Source organism: Pantherophis guttatus, chromosome 10 (genome assembly GCF_059756535.1).
Source record: "Pantherophis guttatus breed Tessera chromosome 10, ASM5975653v1, whole genome shotgun sequence".
Taxonomy (NCBI): domain Eukaryota; kingdom Metazoa; phylum Chordata; class Lepidosauria; order Squamata; family Colubridae; genus Pantherophis; species Pantherophis guttatus.
Genome location: NC_142072.1, coordinates 1641013 through 1665309, shown reverse-complemented (window position 1 = coordinate 1665309; position 24297 = coordinate 1641013). Strand labels below are relative to the sequence as shown.

Sequence of the window (24297 nt, the reverse complement as noted above, 5' to 3'; positions counted from 1 at the left end):
AAATCCCCGTTTGTCTCTTCCAGACATCCTGGGTTCTGATCTCTCTGCCTCCAACACGGAGGAAGGCAGCTGAGTGTGTCTCTGTGTGTCTCCCTTTTCTCTGGGCGTGGAGTTCTTTTGCACAAGTGCTGCAACTCTGTGCAAGCTGCATCAGATTCTGATCGAAGCCAGATGAGAGCGCTCAGTTCCTTTGACCTGATGTCATGTGTCTGCCTTTGGCTCAGGCATGCCACACGCGTGTGCACACTCCTCTGGCTCTCCTTCGGCCAGCTGCGATAAGGGTGCTGCAGGGGGGCTAAAATTAACCAGGGGGTGGGGGGGAGGAGGAAATTCTTGGGGCAGCGTCTGGAAGAGATCAGAGCTTTGCCAGACAGCGGGACGGGGAAGGACTGGAGGGCTGCGCCGGAGTCAGGCAGGCACAAAGGAGAGGCCGAAACTCAGCCATTTTATTCTGAAGAGGACGAGAACTGTGATTCAGGGCAGTCTACCTGCAGAATGGGGCCATTGAGGCAAAAGAGAGCTTAAATCCTTTTCAGCTATGGAGCCAGGGTGGTGGTGATGGTATTTAGAGCTACCAGCAGGCAAATCTTCACCTGCTTTTTTCAGAAAAAGAAGAATGCAAAAGTAGCAAAGGTTTATCCATTCTGCTGAGTGTCCCCAGATTTTGAAGGCGGCGCTGGTAGTTTTGGGGTGCATGCGTTCTGCATGTATATTTACGTTATATGGGAGTGGGTGAATGAAAAGACACCAGATAGATGGGGGCGGAGAGGGAGGGAGGGAGGCAAGGGGGGAGATAGAAAGGAAGGAAGGAAGGAAGGAAGGAAGGAAGGAAGGAAGGAAGGAAGGAAGGAAGGAAGGAAAAGAAAAAAGAGAGAAAGAAAAAGAAAGGAAGGAAAGGAAGGAAGGAAGGAAGGAAGGAAGGAAGGAAGGAAGGAAGGATGCAACAGTGTTTCTCAACCTTGGCAACTTTCAGATACTTGGACTTCAATTCCCAGAGTTCCCTAGAGAGCGGGCTGAGGAATTCTGGGAGTTGAGGTCCAAGCATTTTAAACTGCTGCAGCTTGAAAAACTCTGGGCCACACAGAGATAGAAAAATATTGATTCTGCCCTTAGAACCATAGGAACAAAAACAAACTTTGGCTTCAAAGCCAAAGGAGAAAGGCACTCTGCACATGCTCCCAGCATCCCTGCCATTCCTTCCCAGGGTGGATCATTTGAAAGCGCCCACTGGAGGGCTCAGCCTCGTCTTCGCCAACCCCTTCAAACCAGGGCTGAGTGGCAGCGCCCAGAAGGCCTCCCTCTCCACAGCAGCAGGCTGGAGAAATCCTCTTTTGCTGGAGAATGGGCCCCCATCCCTTCCGCCCACAGAGTGCATCATGTGGACTAGAATCTTAGCCTTTCTTGCTTAAGGTGGGGAGGGGGGGTCTGATTGGTTTCTGCAGCCTTTCCAGAGTGAAGGTTGCTTGCCAAGAAGACTGCTAGATAAAATCCAGGCCGGGGGGGGGGGAGAAATTAACCTCCCCCCCATTCCCTTCTCCCCATCTTCTTGGCTCTTCCACTCATCCTCAGCTGACTCCTCAGCATCTCCAGACGATGAGGCTGGTTGGTGCCGTCGCCATAGCAACCCTGCCACAAGCACCCGCATCCTTCTGCCTGGTGGGTGAGGAAGACAAGCATCTCCCGGCAGGTGGGTGTGGAGGGGGGGAAAGGTGGGGTCCACCAATCCTCTCCAGCTCCCCCTCCCACCAAGGCTCGGCTCCTCCAGGGCCTTTCCCCAGGGCGGTGTGACCTGGAGACGGCGTTTGGCATGAGGTGGGCAGCTTGGCTGGCAGAAACCGAGATAAGAGGGGTGGGGGGCTTCATGGTTTGTGCAAACTGACTTTCGTTAGGGTCATTCTGCAGGTCCAGAAATGGGTCAACAGAGTAACCAGGTTAAATATCTTTGTAGCAATGCAGCAGGATTCACGAATGCCAGAGGAATCGGTTCCCTCCCACCCATTTCCTGCAATTCTGAAGTTGCCACCGATTCGTTTCCTTGCATGGCCAGGAAGGCACAGGTAGTCCTCAGCTTACGGCCACAATTGAGCCCCACGTTCCTGTTGCTAAGTGAAGCGTTTGTTAAGTGAATTTTGAGAAATTTTACCACCTCGCTTGCTTGCCACATTTGTGACGGGAATCACTGCAATTGTGAAGTTAGAATAACAGTGAATCTGGCTTCCCCATTAAATTTGCTTGTCGGAAGGTCGCAAAAGAGATCACGTAACCCCGGGACACTGCAACCGTCATAAATACGAGTCCATTGCCAAGATTTCTGAATTTTGCTGAAACGGTTGTACGTGTGAAAAAAACGGTTGCAAGTCACTATTTTCAGTGTCGTTCTAACTTCGAATGGTCGCTAAGCGAACTGTTATAAGTTCAGGACCACCTGCAATTACCAAAAATAAACACACACACACCCCTCAATTGTTGAGCCAAAGAACACACAACCGCTTGGCTGCTGCCTTTTACCCACAACAGGCAGCCCCGTCCTCAAATCGTTGCAAAATTCGAATCGTCCGTCCGTTGAGCCATCACCCAGCTTTGAACCCCGAATGCTATGGGGTGACCCCCCCTCTCCTCCCCCCCCCAGCACGCTTTCCTGGTGCATTCAGGAGGGTTCAAAACAATCCTGCTCAATCCTGTCCAGCGGATAGGCAGACCCCCCCCCCCTTCCGCCTTGTGAAACTTTTAACCACTCCTGTTTTAGCAAAGGAGCAGGGCGTTTTATGGCTTCGGCTGCGGGTGGGTGGGTGGGAGGCCTTTATATGGCCTTCTCCGCTTTGCAAACCCTCCTAATATTAAGCAATTGCTGGTTTGGGAGAAGCCCCCTCGGGCCGTGGAGTAAGACGGGAGAAAAGGAAGAGGGGGTGGGGGTCTTTGGTCTCCCATCTGGAAAAGATTAGGAGAGGCCTGCCTGTCCCCATGCCAGGTTCAAGTCAGCACCAAAAAAACTGGGCTGCCGACAAGCTTCCCCGCCCCTCTCGCTTCCTCCAGCTCAGATTTCGGTCGGTCTGGGTTTCCCCGAAGGGCTCGGCTGGATGCGGGTTCATGAAAGAAGCCCTACCCCCCCCCCCAAATCCCCAGAAGAGGTTCGTTGTTGCACCCCTTGCCTGAGTTGCTGATCAGACATCTTCTTCTTGGAGTGGAAAGGAAGGTGGAAAAGATGGGAGAGAAAGCAGCAAAGGGAGGAGGAGGAGGAGGAGAAGCAGAATAACAAGAGTTGGAACCTTGGAGGTCATCTAGTCCAACCCCCTGCTCAAGCAGGAGACTCTACACCAGTGTTTCTCAACCTTGGAAGCTTGAAGATGGGTGGACTTCAACTCCCAGAATCACCCAGCCAGCGTTGCTGGCTGGGGGATTTTGGGAGTTGAAGTCCACCCATCTTCAAGCTTCCAAGGTTGAGAAACACTGCTCTACACCATTTCAGACAAACGGTTGTTCAGTCTCTTCTTAGAAACCGCCAATGATGGAGCGCCCACGACTTCTGGAGGCAAGCTCTTCCATGGATTAATCACTCTTACTGGTTAAGAGGAGGAGGAGGAAGAGGTGGGCCGTGGGGTCCTGGATGCTCTCTGAGCTTGCTTGTTTGTTTTCAGACGTTCCATGACCCAACTAGATAACATCATCAGGGATAGGAGGGGTGTGTGTGTGTGTGATTTGCAGAGAGGAGGAGGAGGAGCGGGAGAAGGAGGAGTAAGACATCCCATCCAAGCTCACCCTTAAAATAACTGCAGCTGAACTGGGGCTGCTCCCAAGGAAGGGGGTGGGAGGAAGAGGCCGCCCAGCCAGCTCCCCCTCCCACCAAACGAGGGAGGGAGGGGAGGGGAGGGGGGAAGTGCCCCTCGTTCCTGGGGAAAACATTTGGAAAGCCTCACTGGCTGTCTTTTCTGGGGGGGAGTGGGGGGCAGCATCTGGTTCTCATAAGGAAGGGCCTCTGTGCCGGCCAGGCTGCTGGAGCTGGAAGCAGAAGGGAGCCTGGGAGGGGCCCCGTGTGTGTGTGTGTGTATAGGGGGAGAGGGGAGGGGTTGCAGGTGGGGGGGGGAGAAATGGACCCTAGATAGCCAGATGGAAAGTGGAGCTGAGCTCTCAGGCAGCTCAGTGGGGAAGGAGGGGTTCCTGCTGGGATGCAAACTGGGAGCTGAGCAGTGGTACGACTCTGGGGGTATGTGTTTGCAACCAGGAGACCCAGAGAGATTCCAGAGAAGGTCCACCTCTCACTATCTCAAGGTCAGTGGGACACAGGTACTCCCCGACGTACAATTCCTTTAGTTCCTTTAGTTCAAAGTGACAACGGCACTGCAAAAAAAAGGGACTTAGGATCGTTTTTTCACACCTACAATCGTTGCAGCATCCCGGCGGTCACACGATCAAAATTCGGACGCTCGTATTTATGACGGTCGCAGTGTCCCAGGGGTTTTTTTTTGGGGGGGGGTCATGTCACGGGATCCCCTTTGGTGACCTCCTGAGAAGCAAAAGTCGAGGGACTCCGAACAACCGTCTTACTAACTTAAGTGCTGCAGGGATTCAGTTAACAACGGCGGCAAGGAAGAGCATACAACGGGGTGAAACTCGCTGAATCCACCACTCGCTTAGCAATTATGAAATTATGGGGTCCATTGTGGTCGTAAGTCGAGGAATCTATCCTCCTCCACTGAGTAACCCACGCAGGCCACCCAACGCTTTTAACTGCAGTAGCGTTTCCCTTTCATCTTCCTTGAGTGACTTTGGGTGGACAGATCAAACCCTTCCTTGCTATTTGCTTGTAGGACAGGGGTGTGTGTGTGTGTGTCTTTGTGTTGGCCTTGGTGCAAACTCACAAAATCTGCGGCCATGCCAAAGAGCGGTGCAGTTCAGCGAAACAGAGAGAAGCAACTTTTGTTTAGGAAAGATCAAATTCCTGGGCTGACAGTTGCTATCCCTTAAAATCGGGGCTCTCCAAACTTGGCAACTTTTAAGGCTTGCAGACTTCAACTCCCAGAATTCCTCAGCCAGGAAAGCTACTAAGTTTGGAGACCCCTGCAAATACGTCTCAAGCGGTGGGGAAACCTAAAGAAAAAAATTTATTATTTGCAAAATTGTTTTTTGCTGAAGATGCCACTGGACGTGGTGGGACCATCAGCCTCTCTTTCAGGATCCCTGCAGGTCCCCTGTACTGACAAGATGGAGAGATCCTTGGGGGATTCGGCTGAGACTTATAAGTTGATCAACAAAGCTAGGAGCTTAACCCTCGGGGACTTCTCAACTTTGCTTGTCTGTTCTTTGCGCCAGCGCAGGATTTGCAGGGGCCTCATGAAGATTTGGCCTGCTGGACTTTATGGGCTAAAACAGGAAGTTCAGGTCTCTCCAGCTTGAAGCAGGGATCAATCACGAGAGACCTCTGGGGTCCAAGGTGCCCCCTTTTAGCCCAAACATTTGGGAGGTCAACCCGGAGGTGAAAGAGGCTTTCAGGGAGGGCCAGGCGGTGAGACAGAGATTCTGCAAGAAGGGTTTTGGGGTTTTTTTTAACTGTACTGTAGCTTTTAAAGAGTTGGTTTTTGAAACGTTCCTTTTGGGACCCAGGTTGCTGAACCGAAGATTTATTCCAGGAGCTTGTCAAGGAAAACACACACAAACAAAACCATAGATTTTTATTTACACAGTGAGAAGAAATACTATCTGTATACAAGATCGGCAGGGTGGACTCAATTTTCAGAGTCTTAAAACAAAAACGTGGACTCCGAGAACTCTGGAAGAAGTACGAGCAAAGAAAGAAGAAAGAAGAAAGGAGGAGGAGGGAGGGAGGGAGAAGAAACCAAGTGAGAGAGGGAAGGAGGGAGGAAGGTTAGAAGGGAGGGAGGGAGAAAGCAAGAAAAAGGAAGAAGAAAAAGGAAGAAAAAGAAAGGAAGAGGAGGTAGGGGGAAAGGCAGGCAGGCAGGAAGGAAAGAAAGAAGGAAGAAAAAGAAAGAGAGAAAGAAAGAAAAGGGAAGGAAGGAAAAGAAAGAAGGCATGAAGGAAAGAAGGAAGGGAGAGAGGGAGGAAGGAAAAGAAGAAGAAAAGAACGGAAGGAAGGAAGGAAGAAAAAGAAAGCCATAATAAATACCTCTCCTTTTAGAACGGATGGAGTTAGCAAGAGGGGCAGCCAGGAAGTGCCAGTCTCAGCAGTTTCCGTGCAGCCGGAGGAGAGAAAGACGGACCAAATCTTTCCTCCATCCAAGGCAGCGTCATTTTTTCCAGTGTTTTTCCTTCCAGCCCAGACGTAAAGCTGAGCAGCCCCTGGGCTGGCACCTAGCTGGATGCTGGCAGCTGAAAGGGAAGATGAGACACATTCAAGGGGAACTTTCCGCCCCCTGCAGACAGTTGGGGAGCCGACAGAATGTGGCGGGAACTGACTCTGCTCCCTTACACCGTCGTCATGACTTTGAGCGAGCCGGATCGGAAGCGCATAATTTTCTTCTTGAGTGCGTGAGAGGCCTTGATCTTGACGAAGACTTTGGGCTGCCCACTGGTAGCCTTTCCCGGGCCAGATGCCGACACCAGCTGCGGGGAGAGCTGCTGTGGCCACACAAGACCCCCACTCTCGTCCGTATCGCTGGACGCGCCGCTGCTGTACGGTGGTGGCGAATCCCCCTCGCTCATACTGGACTCGCTGTCTCCGCCAACCAGGCCCTCCTCCAGGCGGCACACGGGGGCCCTCCTGGCTGGCTCGCCCGAACACTCGGAGTCGCTGCCCGGATAGGTGTACCCTGCAGGACCTGGCCCCTGTTGGCCCCGTGGCGGCTCCATGGTGCTCCCGGGAGACAGCTCCTCTTGAGAAATCTCGGCCGTCGAGCTCCACTTGCGGTAGCCACTGCCCGCATTCCCTTGCAACCGACGTTGCCGGGACTGTTTCTGCGCTGATTCCTCTCGGTCCACGGTCCCGTATTTCAGCCTGGACCTGTTCAGGAGGCTGTTCTCTGACTGAGACCTCGCCGCCTTCTTGGATTTGGGGGAACTTTTCTTCCCTCCACCCTTTCTCCCAGCCCCCTCACTCCCGTCATCGGTAAAGCGGCACTTCTTGGCTGGGGCCGCAACCCGTGGCCGTTCCCTCACCAGCAGAGGGACCCGCTCAGGCGACAGTTCCACCGAGCGGCCTTTGGTCAGGGGTGGGGGCTTCTTCCTGCCCGCCCGGTGAGCCTGCTGGGCCCAGGGGGGCTGCTGAGCGGGGATGTACTGGGCTTTCACCATCAAGCAGCCTCCTTCCTCCGACTCGTAGGAGACTGGCTCCTGGCCACTTCCCCGTGAGGACCCATCCTCCCTGTCCAACAGCGGCGATGAGGGGTAGACAGTGTCGTAGTGGTCTATGGAGGGAGACCTCCCTTGGGCCAATGCCTGCAGCTTAGGGGGCTTCCGGAGACTGGATGGAGGCGGGTGAAAGTCATCCGCCACCATCTTGGCGGCCAAAGTTCTCTCAGCCGCAGCATCCCACGAAGACCAGACACGGGTAGTGGTGGCAGCGGTGCCCCCCTCATGGCCGCAGGGCGAAGGGGTGCTACTGCCCCTCTCCATGGCCGGAGGGTGCCTGCGTTCAGCCTGCAGAGAGAGCAGCTCGGAGGGTCGCTTGCAGAGGCTGCTCTGGCGCACCACGCCACCCTTGGCCGGCGGTTCTGAGCCAAGGCTCGTCCGGGGCTTGCTGCCTCTGACCAGCTGGCTGCGGCGACGGAGGAGGCGCGAGATGTAGCTCTCCACCCGCTGGCCCTGCGAAGCTGCCTCCGTGTAGAGCTGGAAGTCGTTCCCGTAGGCCTCCAAGTTGCCATCGGGATCCTCCGGATAGGACAAGGCCCGGGAAGCGGCCGAGGAGAAGGCGGGGTCCTCATACAGGGGGCTCTGGAAGAAGGGGCTCTGCAGGGCCACCGCATGCAGGGGACTGGGGTACAAGAAAGGGTCTGGGGTGAAGCAGGCGGGTAGTGGCTCGGCAGACTGCTCTTGGGACGAGTTGTAGGGGGCTGAGAAGGAGCGTGGCATAGTGCTCTGTTGGGTCCTCTCCTTGCTGTTGTTGGCTACGTCCCCTGTGGAAGGCAAGAGAGAGAGAGAGCTGGGCAGGTGGGGAGCTGGACCCCTGAGCTCCGAATGCCGAAGTTGTCGCAGGGAATCGTCCTCACTGAATAAGTCTCCCTTTGAGGAGTCCGGGGGGCTCTCTGGGCTTGGTTGTTTTCGTTAAGACATTTCATTATTCAAGCTACGTAACACTATCAGTGCTGATTGGCTCAAGAAAACCACCAAGCTCAGAGACCACCAAGGACCATGACTACCATCCTTCCTCCTCTTCCTTCTCCTCCTCCTCCTCCTCCTCCTCCTCCATCTTCATCTTCCTCCTCCTGCTGCTCTTCTTCCTTCTTCTATTTCTCCTCCTCCCCACTCCTCCTCCATCATGAACCATCTGCAAGAACTCCACCAAGCTCAGAGAGCACCAGGGACCCCACAGTCCTCCTCTTCCTCTCCCCTCCAATCCCACTACCTTTTTACACTGATGACGTATCTACTCAATGAAACATCTGCAAGAAAACAACCAAGCTCAGAGATCACCAAGGATCCCTCAACTCAAACCTGATCTACAAATATTCTCCTTTCTTAGGTCTACCTTTTCCCACCCCAGGACTAGCCGGGTGCCCCATCAACACACCCTCTTCCTCTTACCTACCTACAGATTTGGGACGCTCGTTGGAATAACCAAGGTGGGATTCTAAGTGGCCGATCCGGGAATAGGACCCGGATGCTGATGGGATGCTGGACGAAGAATCTTCAAATCCAGAAGCTGGCGAATCAGAGGCCACGGCCGACTGTTGACCCTCGTGGAATCCTGGTGAAGAAGTGGCATCTAGATTACTGGCCTCCTGGGACCCTCAACTTTCCAGCCATACAAGGATGGCCAAAGTGCCCGTGATCCCACTTCTGACACCAGCCATAGAAGGAGGGAAGGAACAAGGGGAGACCCAACTGGCAAACCGAGTCCGGCCACCCCAACAGAGGACCATGTATCAGGCAGATGCCATGCTTTCTTCTCCCCATACCTGAACTAGGCCAGCTGTCTGTCTCAACTGCCTCCCCACACGCCTTCTCGTTGCCGTACAGTCGCAATAAGCCCAGCTGCTGTTCCATTTCCCACATCAGCTCAGGAAGGGCATCCTAGGAAAAGCAGAGAAGTCATCAGTTTCAGAAAACTGGATATTACTGCTTCTTCGTTTGTAGTAGGTATAGTAGTATCTAAATAGTAGTATCTATAGTATCATAGTAGGTATCTATTGAGTAGGTATCATACACTGAGAATAGAATAGAGCTGGAAGGGACCTTGGAGGCCTTCTAGTCCATCCCCATGCTCAAGTAGGAGACCCTATACCATTTCAGACAAATGGCTGTCCAGTCATAGATAATAATAATTTATTAGTAGTAGTGGTAATAATAGCATTGAGTATATACTCAATGCTAGGATTACTGTAGTAGATACAGTATATACTCAATGATTATATACAATATATGATAACGTAGTAATACTTACTCAGTGTATGATTAGTACATTGAGTAGGTATCACCTCGCTGTGATATCTACTTGATGCACTAATCACTGCTGCGCTGCCCCCAAAAATCAGGGCAATCAACACAACCTCCTAGCCCAGAAATCTGGAAGGGGGATGGACCCACAATCACTTCCTTCCCCATCGCTCTCTCCTCAAAGACTCAACACAACTAGACTCTTTGGAGAGCTGTGTATCTTCTCCTTGTTGTGACCCCTTTTCCTTACAAGCCAAACTAGATTCCATACGCAGGAGCTCCCAGAGGTAGATGAGGTCAGCAGTCCACACACACAAGCATTATTGTGGTCGCCAGATGGAAGATGGAGATCTTGGTCTCCAGAAGAGAGACAGTATGTGTGTGTGTGTGTGTGTTTGGGTATCTGTCTAGGGGTGGATGTGTAGCTGTGAAAGAGAGAAAGGGGCTGGGAAAAGAAGGAAGCTGGTAGGGGGGAGCTATGGGGCAGCTTTTGACCTTCAGACAGATGGTGGCCTCAGGGACAAAAACGACTCATTTGGAGCATCAGTCAAACTCCGGACATGAAAACAATGGGGTGAAATTCTCACCCGGCCCAAATTACGTGTGTGTGGGCCTGCGTGTGCCTGTAATCACAAAGTAGCATCTGTTGGCAACCACAAAGCTCTTCGGACCTCCCCATCCAGCCAAGCTAACCGGAGATGGCAAAGATTGGAGGGAATCACCACCAAATCTTGGAGGAAGTCTGGTGGACAGCAAAAGAAAGCAAAAAAGCAAAAAAACAAAAAAGCACAAAAGTAAAGGAACTCCGAGACACAACACATCTCCACCATATTATCCCGTCCAAATATTTCAGACAGCTCCGGTGGTAAGCATTTCAAGTGTTTATGGCACGTAACCCCGGTGCTCTTTCGGAGAGGGCGTGCATTGGCTTGGTAGGCAAGGGGGCCACAAGTCCACCCAGGTTGCCACCAGCGAGGGAGGCTTCATCCGGAGATGATCTCAGGGTAGGAGGAGAAGGCAACCTGTGTGGCTTTTTCTCACACTGACCACTGCGTTTGAACAGAGTTTCAGGCTAGTTCAGGTTTCGTAAGTGAGACCGGCATTGGATTTAGAAAACGTGGAAACCTGCTTGTGGACTAATTGTGGTGGGAGCCAGGGAGATTGAGTTTTCAACTTCAGCCACTTTAAGATCGGTGGACTTCAGCTTCAATTCCTCAAAACTGGCTGGGGAATTCTGGGACTTGAAGTCCTCACATCTTCAGAGGGGGAAAGGTTGGCTTGGGAATTCTGGGAATTGAAGCCCTCCCATCTTCAGAGGGGAAGGTTGGCTGGGGAATTCTGGGAATTGAAGTCCTCACATCTTCAGAGGGGGAAAGGTTGGCTTGGGAATTCTGGGAATTGAAGTCCTCACATCTTCAAGGGGGAAAGGTTGGCTTGGGAATTCTGGGAGTTGAAGTCCTCACATCTTTCAAGTGGAGAAATACTGATGTAAGGCAAATAAAGAAGGAAGCAGATCGGAGAAGAATGTGCAGCACCCTTAAGCCAGTCTGTGGTCACGGGTTCAGCAGATTCCTTTCAGCTCTACCGCTGAATTCCCGTCTGTTGCTCCCTATCAGCTGTTATGCTCAGCAGGAGTTTTGCTTCCAAATTGTCTGGATGAGGTCATGGAAGAAAACTTCTCCCGGCTCAGCTTTTATCCATAGCTGCTTGTTTTATCTCAACCTAACCAGTGGATTTCCACTCACGGAAAATGTATTCTCTTCTGGTTATTTCTTGCATAACCGTCTGCCCTGTGCACAGAATTCTCTGACACGCCACAAAAGCTTTAGCTAAGATATGCCAGTATAGGTAGTTGAAGCCCACAAGTCTTAACATTTCCAAGGTTGGACACCGTTATTCTATACCATCCTGGACAAATGGCTGTCCAATTTCTTCTCAAAAACCTCCAACGTTGGAGCACTCACAACTTCTGGTGGCAAGCTGTTCCACTGGTTAATTGTTCTCGCTGTCAGGAAATTCCTCCTTAGTTCTAGGTTGCTTCTCTCCCGCGATCAGTTTCCATCCGTTGCTTCTTCTCCTGCTTTCAGGGGCTTTGGATGAATAAATTGACTCCCTCTTCTCTGTGGCAAACCCCTCAAATCTTAGAACACTGCCATCGTATCACCGCTGGTCTTTCTTTCCCATTAAACTAGATGTACCCAATTCCTGCAACCATTCTTCTATAGGTTTAGTCTCCGGTTCCCTAACCATCCCAGATTTTGCATTTCCAGTTTGCTTGTACGTGCCTAGGAAGGAAGAGACCCTCCAATCCGCTCCCTCACCTGCCAAAATTTACATCTAACCTCCTTTTTACCTGGGGCAGTTGAATTGATTCCAGTTACAAAATCCGGAAGAAATCCCTTATAACAGGGGTCTCCAACCTTGGCAACTTTAAGCCTGGCGGACTTCCACTCCCAGAATTCCCCAGCCAGCAATGGTGGAAGTCCACCAGGCTTAAAGTTGCCAAGGTTGGAGACCCCTGCCTTATAAGGAATGAGAAAGGAGACCTTCAAAGCTTTTAAGAAAATAATTTGCCCTGGAGGGACTTGATTCCTTCTACAAGACAGACTCCGAAGAGGAGATATCTCCTTCTTATCTTCTACTTTCCTTGTCTCCCTTTTCTCCCCCTGGGTGTCTGTGTGTGTGTCCAAGATGGCAACTATGACATGGATAGATTGCATTCAGTTGACTCATGACAGCCTCCGTGTCTTCTGTAGAGATTCTCAGTCCTCCAGGTCACGGTCGTCTCTTTTTTTCAAGAGGCAACTGGACTTCCTTGTTTTTTCTTTTGAAGAAGTTTCGCTTCTCATCCAAGAAGCTTCTTCGGCTCTGACAGGATGGTGGGCAATGGAAGGATTTGTATCAGTTCTGGAGAACTGGTAGCAGAAAGTTTGAGTAGTTCGGAGAACCGGTAAATACCACCTCTGACTGGCCCTGCTCCCATCTATTCTCTGCCTCCCAAGTCCCAGCTGATCAGGAGGAAATGGAGATTTTGCAGTATCCTTCCCCTGGAGTGGGGAGGGAATGGAGATTTTACAGTATCCTTCCCCTGCCACGCCCACCAAGCCGCGCCAGAGACCCCTGCTCTAAAAGGATGCAAATGACCAGCTCTCTGCAATGAGTATAAATCCTTCCCCCATTCCCCACTATCCTGTCAGAGCTGAAGAAGCTTCTTGAATGAGAAGTGAAACGTCCTCAAAGAAAAAACAGGAAAGTCTAATTGCCTCCTTAAAAAAAAAAACCCACCATTTTTGGGTCTCCGTGTGTCCTTTCTGAATTCTCTGCGTTTCCTGTGAGCAACCCGGAGTTCAGATTTAGCTGAGGTTTTAAAGAGCCCTAGGGATCCACTCTCCTCGGTCGCTCACTATCTTAGGAGCTGGATCTACTTTGAAGCCACTAAAAAGAGAGAGGATTGAAAAGCGCAAAAGGAAACAAAAAGGCCAAAAAACCGCCCCCTTCCCTAGCAATCCACACCCCAGATGAGAAGAGATTAGCACCAAGATTAACACTACCAGACCAACAATCAACAAAGCCCCAATCGAGGAGTTACCAACACAGACAAAAAAAGCTAATAGTAAACAACAGCATAATCAAGGAACCACCAAGAATACTCCCACCAACAGTGGGGATAGGGCAAGCCACTTGTAGATAAAAATAAGAAGAAATCCCACTCCCTTGCAACACTGATGATGTTACCTAGTTTGGTAATGAAAGGTTTGCAAGGAAGACACCAAGTTCAGAGAGCACCAAGGACCTCACAGTTCTCCTCCTCCTCCCCACTTTATACACCCCACTTCCTTGTAGCACTGATGATGTTACCTAGTTTGGTAACAAAACGTCTACAAGGAAACCACCAAGCTCAGAGAACACCAATGCAGTACCGTAGAAGCAGGAATATCTCAAACGCAAGTGTGGTTCCAATAACACACTGCATTATCTCCCCAATGCTTATGGTGCAAGCACAAAAGCACGCACTTTGAAATGGCCAGAGAAGTATAGCTGTGACGTGGATCACCTGTTTGTTTACAATCCAGTTCTAGCCGAAACAGGTTTACGGTCCTTCATTCCTGCTTATTTTCTCTAGATTATTTTATTTTCAAGGAAAAACGCCCCTTTTATGCCCAGCCTGTCGTTGGTGCGTTTACCTCGTGCTAGTAGTCAATTTCACAAATCCCAGCTTGTCAATTTCATCATTCTTTGGGCAGCTTTTCGTGAGAGCTGGCTTGCTTTGATTCTAATTCCCGTCTTTCCCTAAGCATTTCCCACAACTTAACTGTGTTGAAACCAGAGTTATAAAACACATCGTACTTGGAATTGCAGCAGAGATATAATTACCTTGAAAAACCCTTGCATAAAACCCATAAAGTCAGAATAACCAGATTGTTTCTCTTCTAAGGGGTGGGAAGGAGGAATAACATCAGGAAGCTATTAGGAGGGAAACTTTCAAGAACGATTGCAAGAATGCGATACGGTTTCCTTGCAAGGAAAGAGAAAAGTCAAGGTGGAAAATAGAAACAGAACTCTACAGTATTTGCAACGTTCATTTATAGCTGTTGCATTTGCATTTATTTTAAAGGGGGGGGATTGAAAATTCCAAGGAATTCCATCCCAGTTAGGGAATTCTGGGTGTTGATATCCACAAGTCTTAAAAGTTGCCAAAGTTGGGACACCTTTGATCTAATTTATCATTTCTACTCTGGCCCAAAAACAAATCCTATTTTTTTCTCACTTGCTTATCTTGACAGTTTTTATCCAAGTTTAAATCACTTTTTTTTTTTTAAATCAAAAAAAAAAGGCTTGTGGTCTGCAGGAACCGAGGAGGCCACAGAGGAGGGAAATAAAAATGTAGTTTTTTAAAAAAATTGAAAAAGGATTCTTTTTCCCCCCCATCCTGGTTGGGAAAACCACCAGGTTTTTAGCCCAGGTGCTGTAGTGCAAGGAACAAAGGAAGCACGTTTCAGATTTTAACGGTTTTGCAGAGTTTTCCCCACCAGTTTTGCCTCGGTGCTTTTCCTAATTAACCAAAGAGGCATTTGGGATGTCCTGGTTGCAAGGTAGACCCTTCCTCTCCTCCATTTGCAAAGGTTTTTTTGTGCGGGGGGAGCCCACAAAGTCTTCTCAAGCTGTTTTCCAGAGGAAAAAAGTGAAGCTTGAACAGTGGCGGCTGCCTAAGCTGAAAGTCGGGAACGTTATTTTATGTTATGTTATTTTATTTTATTTTTTAAAAAAGCTCAAAGCTCTTGCCAATTTTTCTTTCATCGGAACGAATTCCTCGGATGATCCCTCGATTGCAAAACCAGAGCTTGAAAAAACATAGCTGAAATGACTGCACTAAGAAATATGAAAGCTGACCCCGATGAAGAAGCACGCATGGCTTGCTAAACTCTGGCCGTGCCTCCGAGCTGCGCTTGACTACAAAGCCCATGGTTATCAGCCGGCACCGATTCACTGAGGTTGCAATCCAGCACACCTGCAGGACCTCAAGTGAGGAAGGCGACTTCTGTTGGCAAGAGCTGCTCAGATTTCAAAGCCACGGGGTATCTGTGGTTTGGTTTTATTACAGGGTGGGGTTAATACATGCTAATTAAAGATATCAGCCTCTTGCAAGCAGGGACATAAAGAGCTGGATGCATTCCGGGCTGGTTTGGTTCATTTTCATAACAGGGATATCCAGGGGGGAGGGGCAAATAAGCACGGCTGGCTGGGGAATTCTGGGAGTTGAAGTCCACAAGTCTTAAAAGCTGCCAAGGTTGGAGACCCTAAGTGTAGATCAGGGGTGAAATCCAAATTTTTTCTCTACCGGTTCTGTGGGCGTGGCTTGGTGGGCATGGCAGGGGAAGGATATTGCAAAATCTCCATTCCCACCCCACTCTGGGGCCAGCCAGAGGTGGTATTTGCCGGTTCTCCGAACTACTAAAAATTTCTGCTACCGGTTCTCCAGAACGTGTTAGAACTTGCTGGATTTCACCCCTGGTGTAGATTTTATTTTATTTTATTTTAATTTTGATTTATATGTCATCCTTCTCCGGAGACTCAGGGCGGCTTACAATGCGTTAAGCAATAGCCTTCATCCGTTTGTATATTTATACAAAGTCAGCTTATTGCCCCCACAAACCGGGTCCTCAATTTACCTACCTTAGAAAGGATGGAAGGCTGAGTCAACCTTGAGCCTGGCAAGATTCGAACTTACTAATTGCAGACAGCTGGAGTTAAATTACAATGCATTAGCCTGCTGAGTTATCCAGGCTCCTGTGAGATGGTCCTCACCGGTGAAGAATGCCTAAATATCTAACCGTAAATACCTAACCCTGTCACAGAAGTAGGACTGTTCCTAAGGGGTTGGACTCCTAGTAGTCCCATCATCCTTTGACTAGGCTCCTCTGGAGTTATGGGAATTCAATTGACGTCCAGCCCATCCGCAGGGGTCTCAGGTTGGGGGAGGCAAGCTTTGTCCAATCTCATTTTACAGAGTCATAAATTCCCTTGAAAGACCCATCAAAGCTTCTCCATTGTCAACCTTATCTTATCTCCTGTGCCCTGAGTAGTATATTTAGAAAACCTCCCCCATCCCTCTGCTTAAAAGCTCTTCCTGCCACTGCTTCCCACCTCCTCTTTTGCATTTTGCGCTTAATTACGGAGGAAATTTGCATTTTCCTCTTTTGTTCCTTGTCATCTTGTTTTCCTGCTGGAAGTGTCACAGATTCGATTTCGGAAGAACGGGTTAAATATCATGGAAATTAAGTTAGGGAATAAGGTGGGTTTCCTTTTGCCAAATGGTGTTGCCCAAGAGCAAAGCTTGTCTGCTGAAGGAGGTGAGTGGTAGCAACAGAACAAAGAAGAAGGAGGTCAGAAGGGACTTCGGAGGTCTTCTAGTCCAACCCACTGCTGAGACTCTACATACTAAGGGTGTCCAACCTTGTCTACTTTAAGACTTGTGGATTTCAACTCCCAGAATTCCCCAGCCAGCTGCAAGAAACCTCCAAGCTCAGAGAGCACCAAGATACCCTCGTTTGTTTCAACCCTGAGCTGCAAATATTCTCTTTTATCGATCCTTTCAAGTTTCAATCAAGAGGCTGGTCTTTGAAGCTATAATGCAGGAAACTGAAATAATTTTTCCCTCCTTCCAATCCAGCACCCGCTCTCTTTTTTCCTTCCTAATTTTCCTGGAAATGACAAGCAATCCACAAAGAACTCTTAAGAATAGACGTTGGGATTGCAAATATTTTCTGGCTGGGTTCCCCATCCGCAACGTCCAAATTCAAACAATTTATAAGCACACACACATTCACAGCTGAACTTCAAAACATTTCAACCCGCCGAAGTTTATGCAGAGAGAGAGGCAGAGAAAGAGAGCGAGAGAGAGAGAGAGGCCTGAACTTTTATCCTTCCTTCTTAAAAGCTCTGAATCACTGCACCGTCTGTATGGACTGACTCAAAGGAGACAAGGCAGAACCTGGAGCAGAGCTGCCCTAAACGGGGGGAAATGCACAAAAGGGCTGGCCAAAAACTCCTTCAACTTCTCCAGATCAGCAGCCAAATGATGGTCCCTGGCATGGTATGGTAGAACCAACTGGAGCATTTTGAATTTTATATACATTTTTAAAGTCTTCACGATGTTAGAAAAACCAAAGCAAAGACAAACACAAATCTCAGCAAGGAGAAAGAGGATGGAGTTTTTCTGCCTTATTTAGTTAATAAAACAGAACCCAGAAGGATGGGGTTGGGTGGGTGGAGGTAGGGAGAGAGAGAGAGAGAGAGAGAGATGATGGATGGATGGATGGATGGAGATAGATAGATAGATATTTGATGGATTGATGGAGAGAGAGATAGAGATAGATGGATACATACCGTGTTTCCCCGAAAATAAGACCCTGTCTTATATTTTTTGAACCCCAAAATAAGCACTTGGTCTTATTTTCGGGGAGGTCTTATTATTTTGGGATGCGTGGAGTAAGATGGGGCTCCTCTTGCCATCTTACCTGATTTCCAGCTCTGTCTCCCTAACCAGAGGAAATGGCAGGGACCAGCTGTGCATGTGTTTAAATATTTTCAAGAAGGGCTTATTTTGGGGGGGGGCTTATTTTAGCACATGCACTCAAAAGCCAGATTGGGCTTATTATCAGGGGATGTCTTAGTTTTGGGGAAACAGGGTATTTGATGGATGGATGGAGAGAGAGAGAGAGAGATGATGGCTGGCTAGCTGCATGGATGGATAGAGATAGAGATAGAGATAGAGATGGATGGATGGATGGATAGATAGATAGATAGATAGATAGATAGATAGATAGATAGGATAGGTAGGGTAGATGGATGGATGGATGGATATAGAGATAGAGATAGAGATGGATGGATGGATGGATGGATAGATAGATAGATAGATAGATAGATAGATAGATAGATAGGGTAGATGGATGGATGGAGGGAGAGAAAGAGAGTTCAGATGGGGCTGTTGAGATAATCAACCATTTCTCCATGAGGAAGGCATTTGGCAATCCTGGCCCAACCCTCTTCCTCCCCAACCACCATAAATTCCAAGATAAGCGTTCAGACAGGAGGGGAGCAGAGGGAGGGACGGAGGGTGGGGGACACCGACTCTCCATCTGCAAATTCTCCCAGCTGAGCCAATGGGGTGATCTGGAAAAAGAGGCTCAGGAAGAGCAGATTCCCTCCCCCCCACCTCCTTTCCTGGGAATTCTTGCACTTCCCTCTCCTCTCCAACGCGCTCCTCCGCAGGAGTCCTTGACTTATGACACAAGGGGGTCCCAGAATGGCGAGGCTCGCTGAACAATGGCCCTGCTCAGCAACAGAAATTCTGATCCCATTTGTGGTCGCAGGTCAAGGACTGCCTGCAGAGGATTGAAGCCAACACGGTCATTGCCTAAAACCCCCTCCCCTCAACTGCGACCTCCTCTAGGCCAAAGCCCAGGTCTCCTTCCAGCTGCAGTTTTTCAGAGGGGGGGGTCCCTTAAAGCGAGCATAGCAAGGCTTGTTAGTTATTCCTCCTCTGACCTTCGCTCTCCTTACCTGCCCTGCCCTAAATTGTCCCGTGGCTCTTCCCTCCATGCCTGTTTGTCTGTCCTGGGTCCCCCTCCCCACCCAGGGCCCTTTAGCCCCCCCACCCCACCCGCTACCCACCCCTGCCACATACCTGCCATACTTTCAGGGTTGACCTTATCCCAACCTTCTCCCAAAGTCCTCCCCTCCTTATCCCATTTCTCCCTCCATCCCAGCACAAAGTTTTATGGTGTTGACACGGCCTTCCTGGTGCCTGGTTGACCTCTCTCTCTCACACCGCACACATACACACACACCCCCCAAGGTGGGGGCCATTCCATAGACCCCCTAAACCCAGCATGTTGAAACAAATGAAGGACAATCTTAAAGATAACGCTTCAGTTTACCCAGTAAACTTCAGCTCTTGGACTGGGATTCTTCCCCTAGGAATACGAAGGACTTTAAAAGGTGGCTCTCTTAAGAACCACCACTGGGGAAGCTGGGGAAGATAGGAGTTGTAGTCCAATGGTTCAGAGGTTGGCTACCGCAGAGGACTCCCCAAATCCACCCCTCTGAAGCAACTTTGCAAAATGACCGTGTGGTGAATGAAGATCAGCTAGGCTTCAGAAAAACTGGCAACAGCCACTGAGTCATGGGGGTGGGGGGGCGCTCAAGGGGAGGGGTTTCAGACTCAGGAAGGTAAACACAGATCTCTTACCCCCTCTAGGGAGGGAGGGAGGGAGGGAGGAAAAAAGGAAAGGAGGGAGGGGGAGATAAGGAAGGAAGGTAGGAAGGTAGGAAAAGAGGATAGGAGAGAGGGAGGGAGGGAGGAAAAGAGGGAAGGAGGGAGGGGAGAATGGAAAGAAGGAAGGAAAGACAGAAAAGGAAAGAAAGAAGGGAGGAGATGGGGAAGGAAGGAAGAAGAAAAGTCAGGGCAAAGAAGGTTATTTTTCTTCTAAAAGCGGGGAAGGGGAAGAATACATGGTATTGTGGGGGTCTGTACCAACTCCCCAAATTCTCAGTCCCAGCAGATCTGCAGGTGGCAAAGGAGTGGTTCAAAGCATCAACCTTGGCCACTTAAAGATGAGTGGCCTTCAATCCCAGAATTCCCACTTCTGAGAACTGAAGTCCACCCATCTTCAAGGGGCTGAGACAGACAGGCTGTTCCCAGGACAGGAAGAAATGGTCTTGGACATGACTAGCCAATGGATCCCTTTCAACTCCGAAAACCAGGACAGCCAAAGAGGCAGGAAGCACACAGCCCCCCCCCCCGCTCTCCCCAAAACCCCTGACTGGAATGCAGCCACCCAACTCAGAGCTCAGTCTCCGTGACTCGAGTTAACCTTTTCTTTGTAGGGAACTCAAAGCGAAGTCCTTAGGCGACGGATTCCCAGGAGGAGACCCTGTTTAGACTACAATTCCCATCACCTTCAGCTGTGGGGTGTGTGACAAAGATAGTAATGCCACACATTTCAAAACATCCGATGCGGAAAGCCTGCCCTGGGAATTTTGCTAGGAAATCAACAGATCTTTCCATTCTTCAGTCCGCCCAGAGGATGCTTGCTTGACCCGTCTTCGTGCTAGACCTACGTGTGGGTTCTAGATCTCTCCAGCATGGCTTTTAAGACCCCCCCCCCCGAACAAGGGACTCTGTCTGTCTTCATCCTCTGCAACCAGGATGGGAAAGAGCCAGTCCAACCCAGGAGATGATAAATTCAGAGTTGCATGAGTTTGAGGCTCTCTCAAAGACGGAATTCTCTGTCAGGAACACCCAGTCCTGGTGCTTAACACTATTCAGCAAGCTGAGAATACAAGCTTTCATTGTGCCCAGAAGTAGAATTGCTAGCTAAATACTGCAATATCTGTTCACAAACCACCATCTGGGCCGTTATAGGCTGGGTCACCTGTTAACCCAGCAGTGGCCAAGTTTTCGTCCGGCAGCAACGGCCACTGCATGCCAATCGCACAAAGTGTGCCCAGCTGGCCCCACAATGTCGACCAGCAGCTCAGAGAACCGTAGAATTGGAAGGGAACCAAGAGGTCATGGAGCCCAACCCACTGCAAATTGCAGGATTCATGACACCATCCCCTCTGTTTGAAAATCTCCAGGGAAGAAGCAAACTCCCCTCCTTGGGTGCCATCACCTAATATTTAATCTGATTTTCCCAATATTTAATTGGCACTTTCGGTTCCGTGAGTTCTAGTCTTGCCTTCTGGAGCAAGTGAGAACAAATTTGAACTCTCTACAAGGCAAACTGCCCTTCAAGGATTTGATGGCAGCTATTGTGTCCTCTTTACCAGCGAAATATTTCTGAGTCTTTTCCCCCTTCCTTTAGGACAGGGGTCTCCAACCTTGGCAACTTTAAGCCTGACAGACTTCAACTCCAAGAATTCCCCAGCCAGCTGGTCAGATGAGAGCCAAATGCCAGCAAGGCTGAACCTTGGTGTAAAAAGCTTCTTCCAGCGCAGGGCAAGGAACCCAGGCTTCCCCGCTGCAACTGGGCAACCAAAGGGTTCATTTTAGATCAGGGGTCTCCAACCTTGGCAACTTTAAGCCTGTCAGATTACCTGGCAGCTTGGCAGAAGTCCGCCAGGCTTAAAGTTGCCAAGGTTGGAGATGCCTGCTCTAGGCTAGGAGAACATTTCTCAATCTTAGCCACTATAAGATATGTAGACTTCAATTCCCAGAATCCCCTGGCCAGCATGCTGATAAACTTTAAGACTGTGGACTTCAACTCCCAGAATCCCCCGGCTAGCCTATGCCATGAGAAACCTTCTCTCCGACAAAAGCTGCAAGACCATCCAGTTCCAACCGATAGGAACCCGTGAACCAGAACCGAAGAGGGAAGAAGAACCTACTCCGAGATGATTCAGAGCGGGAAAGAAAAGGATCTACTCTGGATCCTCCTTCGAACTTCCAGGGGTCGTGTCGCCCCGCATTTCAGCAAACCCGTCTGCTGGGGACACTTTCCCTTTCTCTTCCTCCCCCCCCCACTTCAAGAATGCCAAACGGGCAACCCAGATGCCAAATGCCCTCGCTCCGAATGCCCCAGTCCAGCTTCGTTTTAATCCGGAGTCGACTCGATTCCCCCTGGGCTCGCCTTTGCAGGGGAATCGCTTCCCTCTCGAGCAAGCAGCCTTCCTGGAGAAGGCAAAGGGGAGCTGGCAGACAGTTGTTCCATGCAGCCACGGGTGGATTCCGCCTTCCCCGTCCCGCGGGGAGGCCGCTTGGACCCTTCCCCCTAGCTAAGCCCGCCTGGGAAGCATGGGAGGTGTAGTCCTGGCAATCTGGGAGGAACCTGCCTAGGGGAGGAGGGGGCTTGGGGTGCAGAGACGCTCCAGCAGTCTGCCCAGAAACGCCCCCCTGGCAGCAAAGCGGTCGCGGAGTTGGCCGCCGCAGCGGCGGATGGATCAGCGAGCCCGGCTGCCTGCTGCAAGCAGGAGACCCAGCCCGGCGGCGGGGGCTGGCAGGCGGGGAGGGGGCTTTTCTGAGCCCAACCAAGCGCGGAAGGCAGGCGACGGGGCGCAGCTGCCCGCTTCCACGAAAGCCCCCTTGGGGGTGGGACGAGGGGCGGGAGGGGCGGCAAGGGGGCGAGCGCCGCTCTTCCATCCTCCCCATCCCCGACGGGCGCGCGCATGCTCCTGCTCCATCCTGCCCGCCCCCAGACCCATTCATCCGACTGCAGAGAAAGGAGCCCCGCGGAGGCGACCCCGCGATCATCCGCCTCGCCACCTCGGACGTCGGGCAAGGAGCCGCCTCCCCCAAGCACAACCCAACCGGGAGATCTCCCGACGCCCCTTCCCCTTGCGGGACAGCCGCAAGACCCCCCCCTCCCCACCCGGCATGTCCAAGACCCCCTCCCCGGGGCAGAAAAGGGGGAGGAGGAGGAGGAGGAGGAGGAGGGCGGGCTGCGGCGGCCCCCTCCCCTCGGCGTTCCTGCCGCCCCCTCCTCTGTCCCCGGGCCAGGCGGGGGTCCCCATCCCTCCCCGCCTGGCTCTCCTGCCGCCCCCGCAGGCCGGACCCCAGGGAAGGCGGCTGGGCTGGGCTCCTCCTCACCAGCTGCTGCTCCTCCGGAGAAGGATCCGCGGCGCCTCCGGGCTCGCTGCTGCCGGGCTTGGCGGCGGCGGCGTTGGAGGGCTCGGCGGCGATGCGCAGCGCCTGCCGGACGCGCCGCTCCTGGCGGTCCCGGAGCAAGTGCAGCTCGCACAAGCCGGCCAGGGTGCCTTCGAGCCAGGCGCGCAGCCGGCCCCGCTCCGGGCTGGCCGGGAAGGAGAAGGCGCGGATCATGGTGGTGCCGCCAACCGGCCAGGCAGCTGCAGCCCTTCGGCGGCCGGGCGGCGCCTGCTGCAGCTCCGGCGCCGGGAAAGCGCTTCGGTGGCCGCTGCGGCTCCGGCTGCTGTCACCGCCTCATTTGCATGGCGCCGCTCATTGGCTCGCCCGCCCGAGACGGATTGGGAGACTCGGCCTCTCATTAGCCCTCCCCGGCTCAGCGCCGCGCCTCCCATTCAAACAATTGGGCCCTCGCCCGATGCAGCCACGCCATTGGTTCCCTCCGCTCGGCTTTTATTTACAAAAGACTCCCCCCCCCCCGCTCCCCTTAGGGATCGGGCATTGGCTCATCCGGGAGGCTCAATTTGCATGGCGTCCTCCCTTGAAGGCCGGCCATTGGAACTTGGCCCGTTGGGACCCGCCCTCGCCGCATGTTTATTGGGCGGTTGGAGAAATGGATCTGCATCCCGCCGCCCGCGGAGCCTGAGCTACTGACACACCTGCTGGGCCCTTCATCTGCATAAAACGCCCCGCCCCGAGCGGCGCGTCCTTGATTTGCATAATCGAGCCTTTTGATTCAAGCCATTGGTGCCCTCCCCTCCCTGCCTCGCCTGCAAGCCACGCCCTGCGATTCCTCTATTGGTCCGCTCGGCTCAATGAACCTGGCTGGCCACGCCCTGGACATTAAATCGTTTTAAACCATTAATTAAATGATCAAATCGTAACCAATAGTCATAAATTCCCCGCTCCCTGATCTCCGGTTCCCCGACCCGCCTGGATCCCACACGCCTGGATCATTTGTCAGCTCATTTGCATGTCTCCACCCTCTGCTGGCCCAACCCCTCCAGTCTCCCATTGATAAAAACCTGGCCCCGCCCACCGAAGTGACCGCCCATCCAAGGCCGACTTCTTGTGTTTGAATGAATGAAGCTTCGGGGATCCCCCCGCCCCTCCCCTCCCAGCAGGTCCCCGTCGTTTCTTTGGTCCCAAAGGGGGGCGAGAGCTCCACTAAATGCCACTAAATGCCGGGGGCTGGACGAGTTGGGGCCTGGGGTCCCCGAAAGCTCTGGGGGGACCCGCCGACTGTGCTACCGCCTCCTCGTTACAAGAGAGCAACTCGGCTACCGCCTTGCTTGGAAAGGGATCCTGAAGGACTGGATCGCGGAAGGCGGACTTGATCTCCAGGAGGGGGTCGAAGAGGGGGGGGGTCCTGATAGGCGTCAGCAAGCCTGGAAAATATCCCTCTGCAGTTCAGACAACGGAGCCCAGCTCAGATTCTCTCTCTCTCTCTCACACACACACACCTGGGAGTCATGAATGGGGAGACGACCGGAGGGCGACAGGTTGGGGAAGGTAGGTTGGCTGACTTGGGGTGAAATCCAGTAGGTTCTGACAGGTTCTTGGGAACCGGTAGCGGACATTTTGAGTAGTTCGGAAAACTGGCAAAAAAC

The 24297-nt window shown here is 51.6% G+C and overlaps 1 protein-coding gene across 2 annotated transcripts; it reads right to left on the bottom strand.

The window, feature by feature from the left end:
- Positions 1-5649: 5649 nt before the first annotated feature.
- DACT3 (dishevelled binding antagonist of beta catenin 3) lies at positions 5650-23030 on the bottom strand. 2 transcript variants are annotated; one of them, XM_034438193.3, is made up of 4 exons: positions 22634-23030; positions 9066-9180; positions 8696-8854; positions 5650-8063 (listed from the first exon to the last, which is right to left on the bottom strand). In XM_034438193.3, exons 1-4 carry the CDS (start codon positions 22862-22864, stop codon positions 6418-6420), a joined length of 2151 nt encoding a protein of 716 aa, XP_034294084.2. In that variant the 5' UTR covers positions 22865-23030; the 3' UTR covers positions 5650-6417. The 2 variants fall into 2 exon arrangements, with proteins under 2 accessions (XP_034294084.2, XP_034294085.2); XM_034438194.3 differs by lacking the exon at positions 8696-8854 and having other exon boundaries at positions 22634-22972.
- Between the last annotated feature and the right edge of the window lie 1267 nt (positions 23031-24297).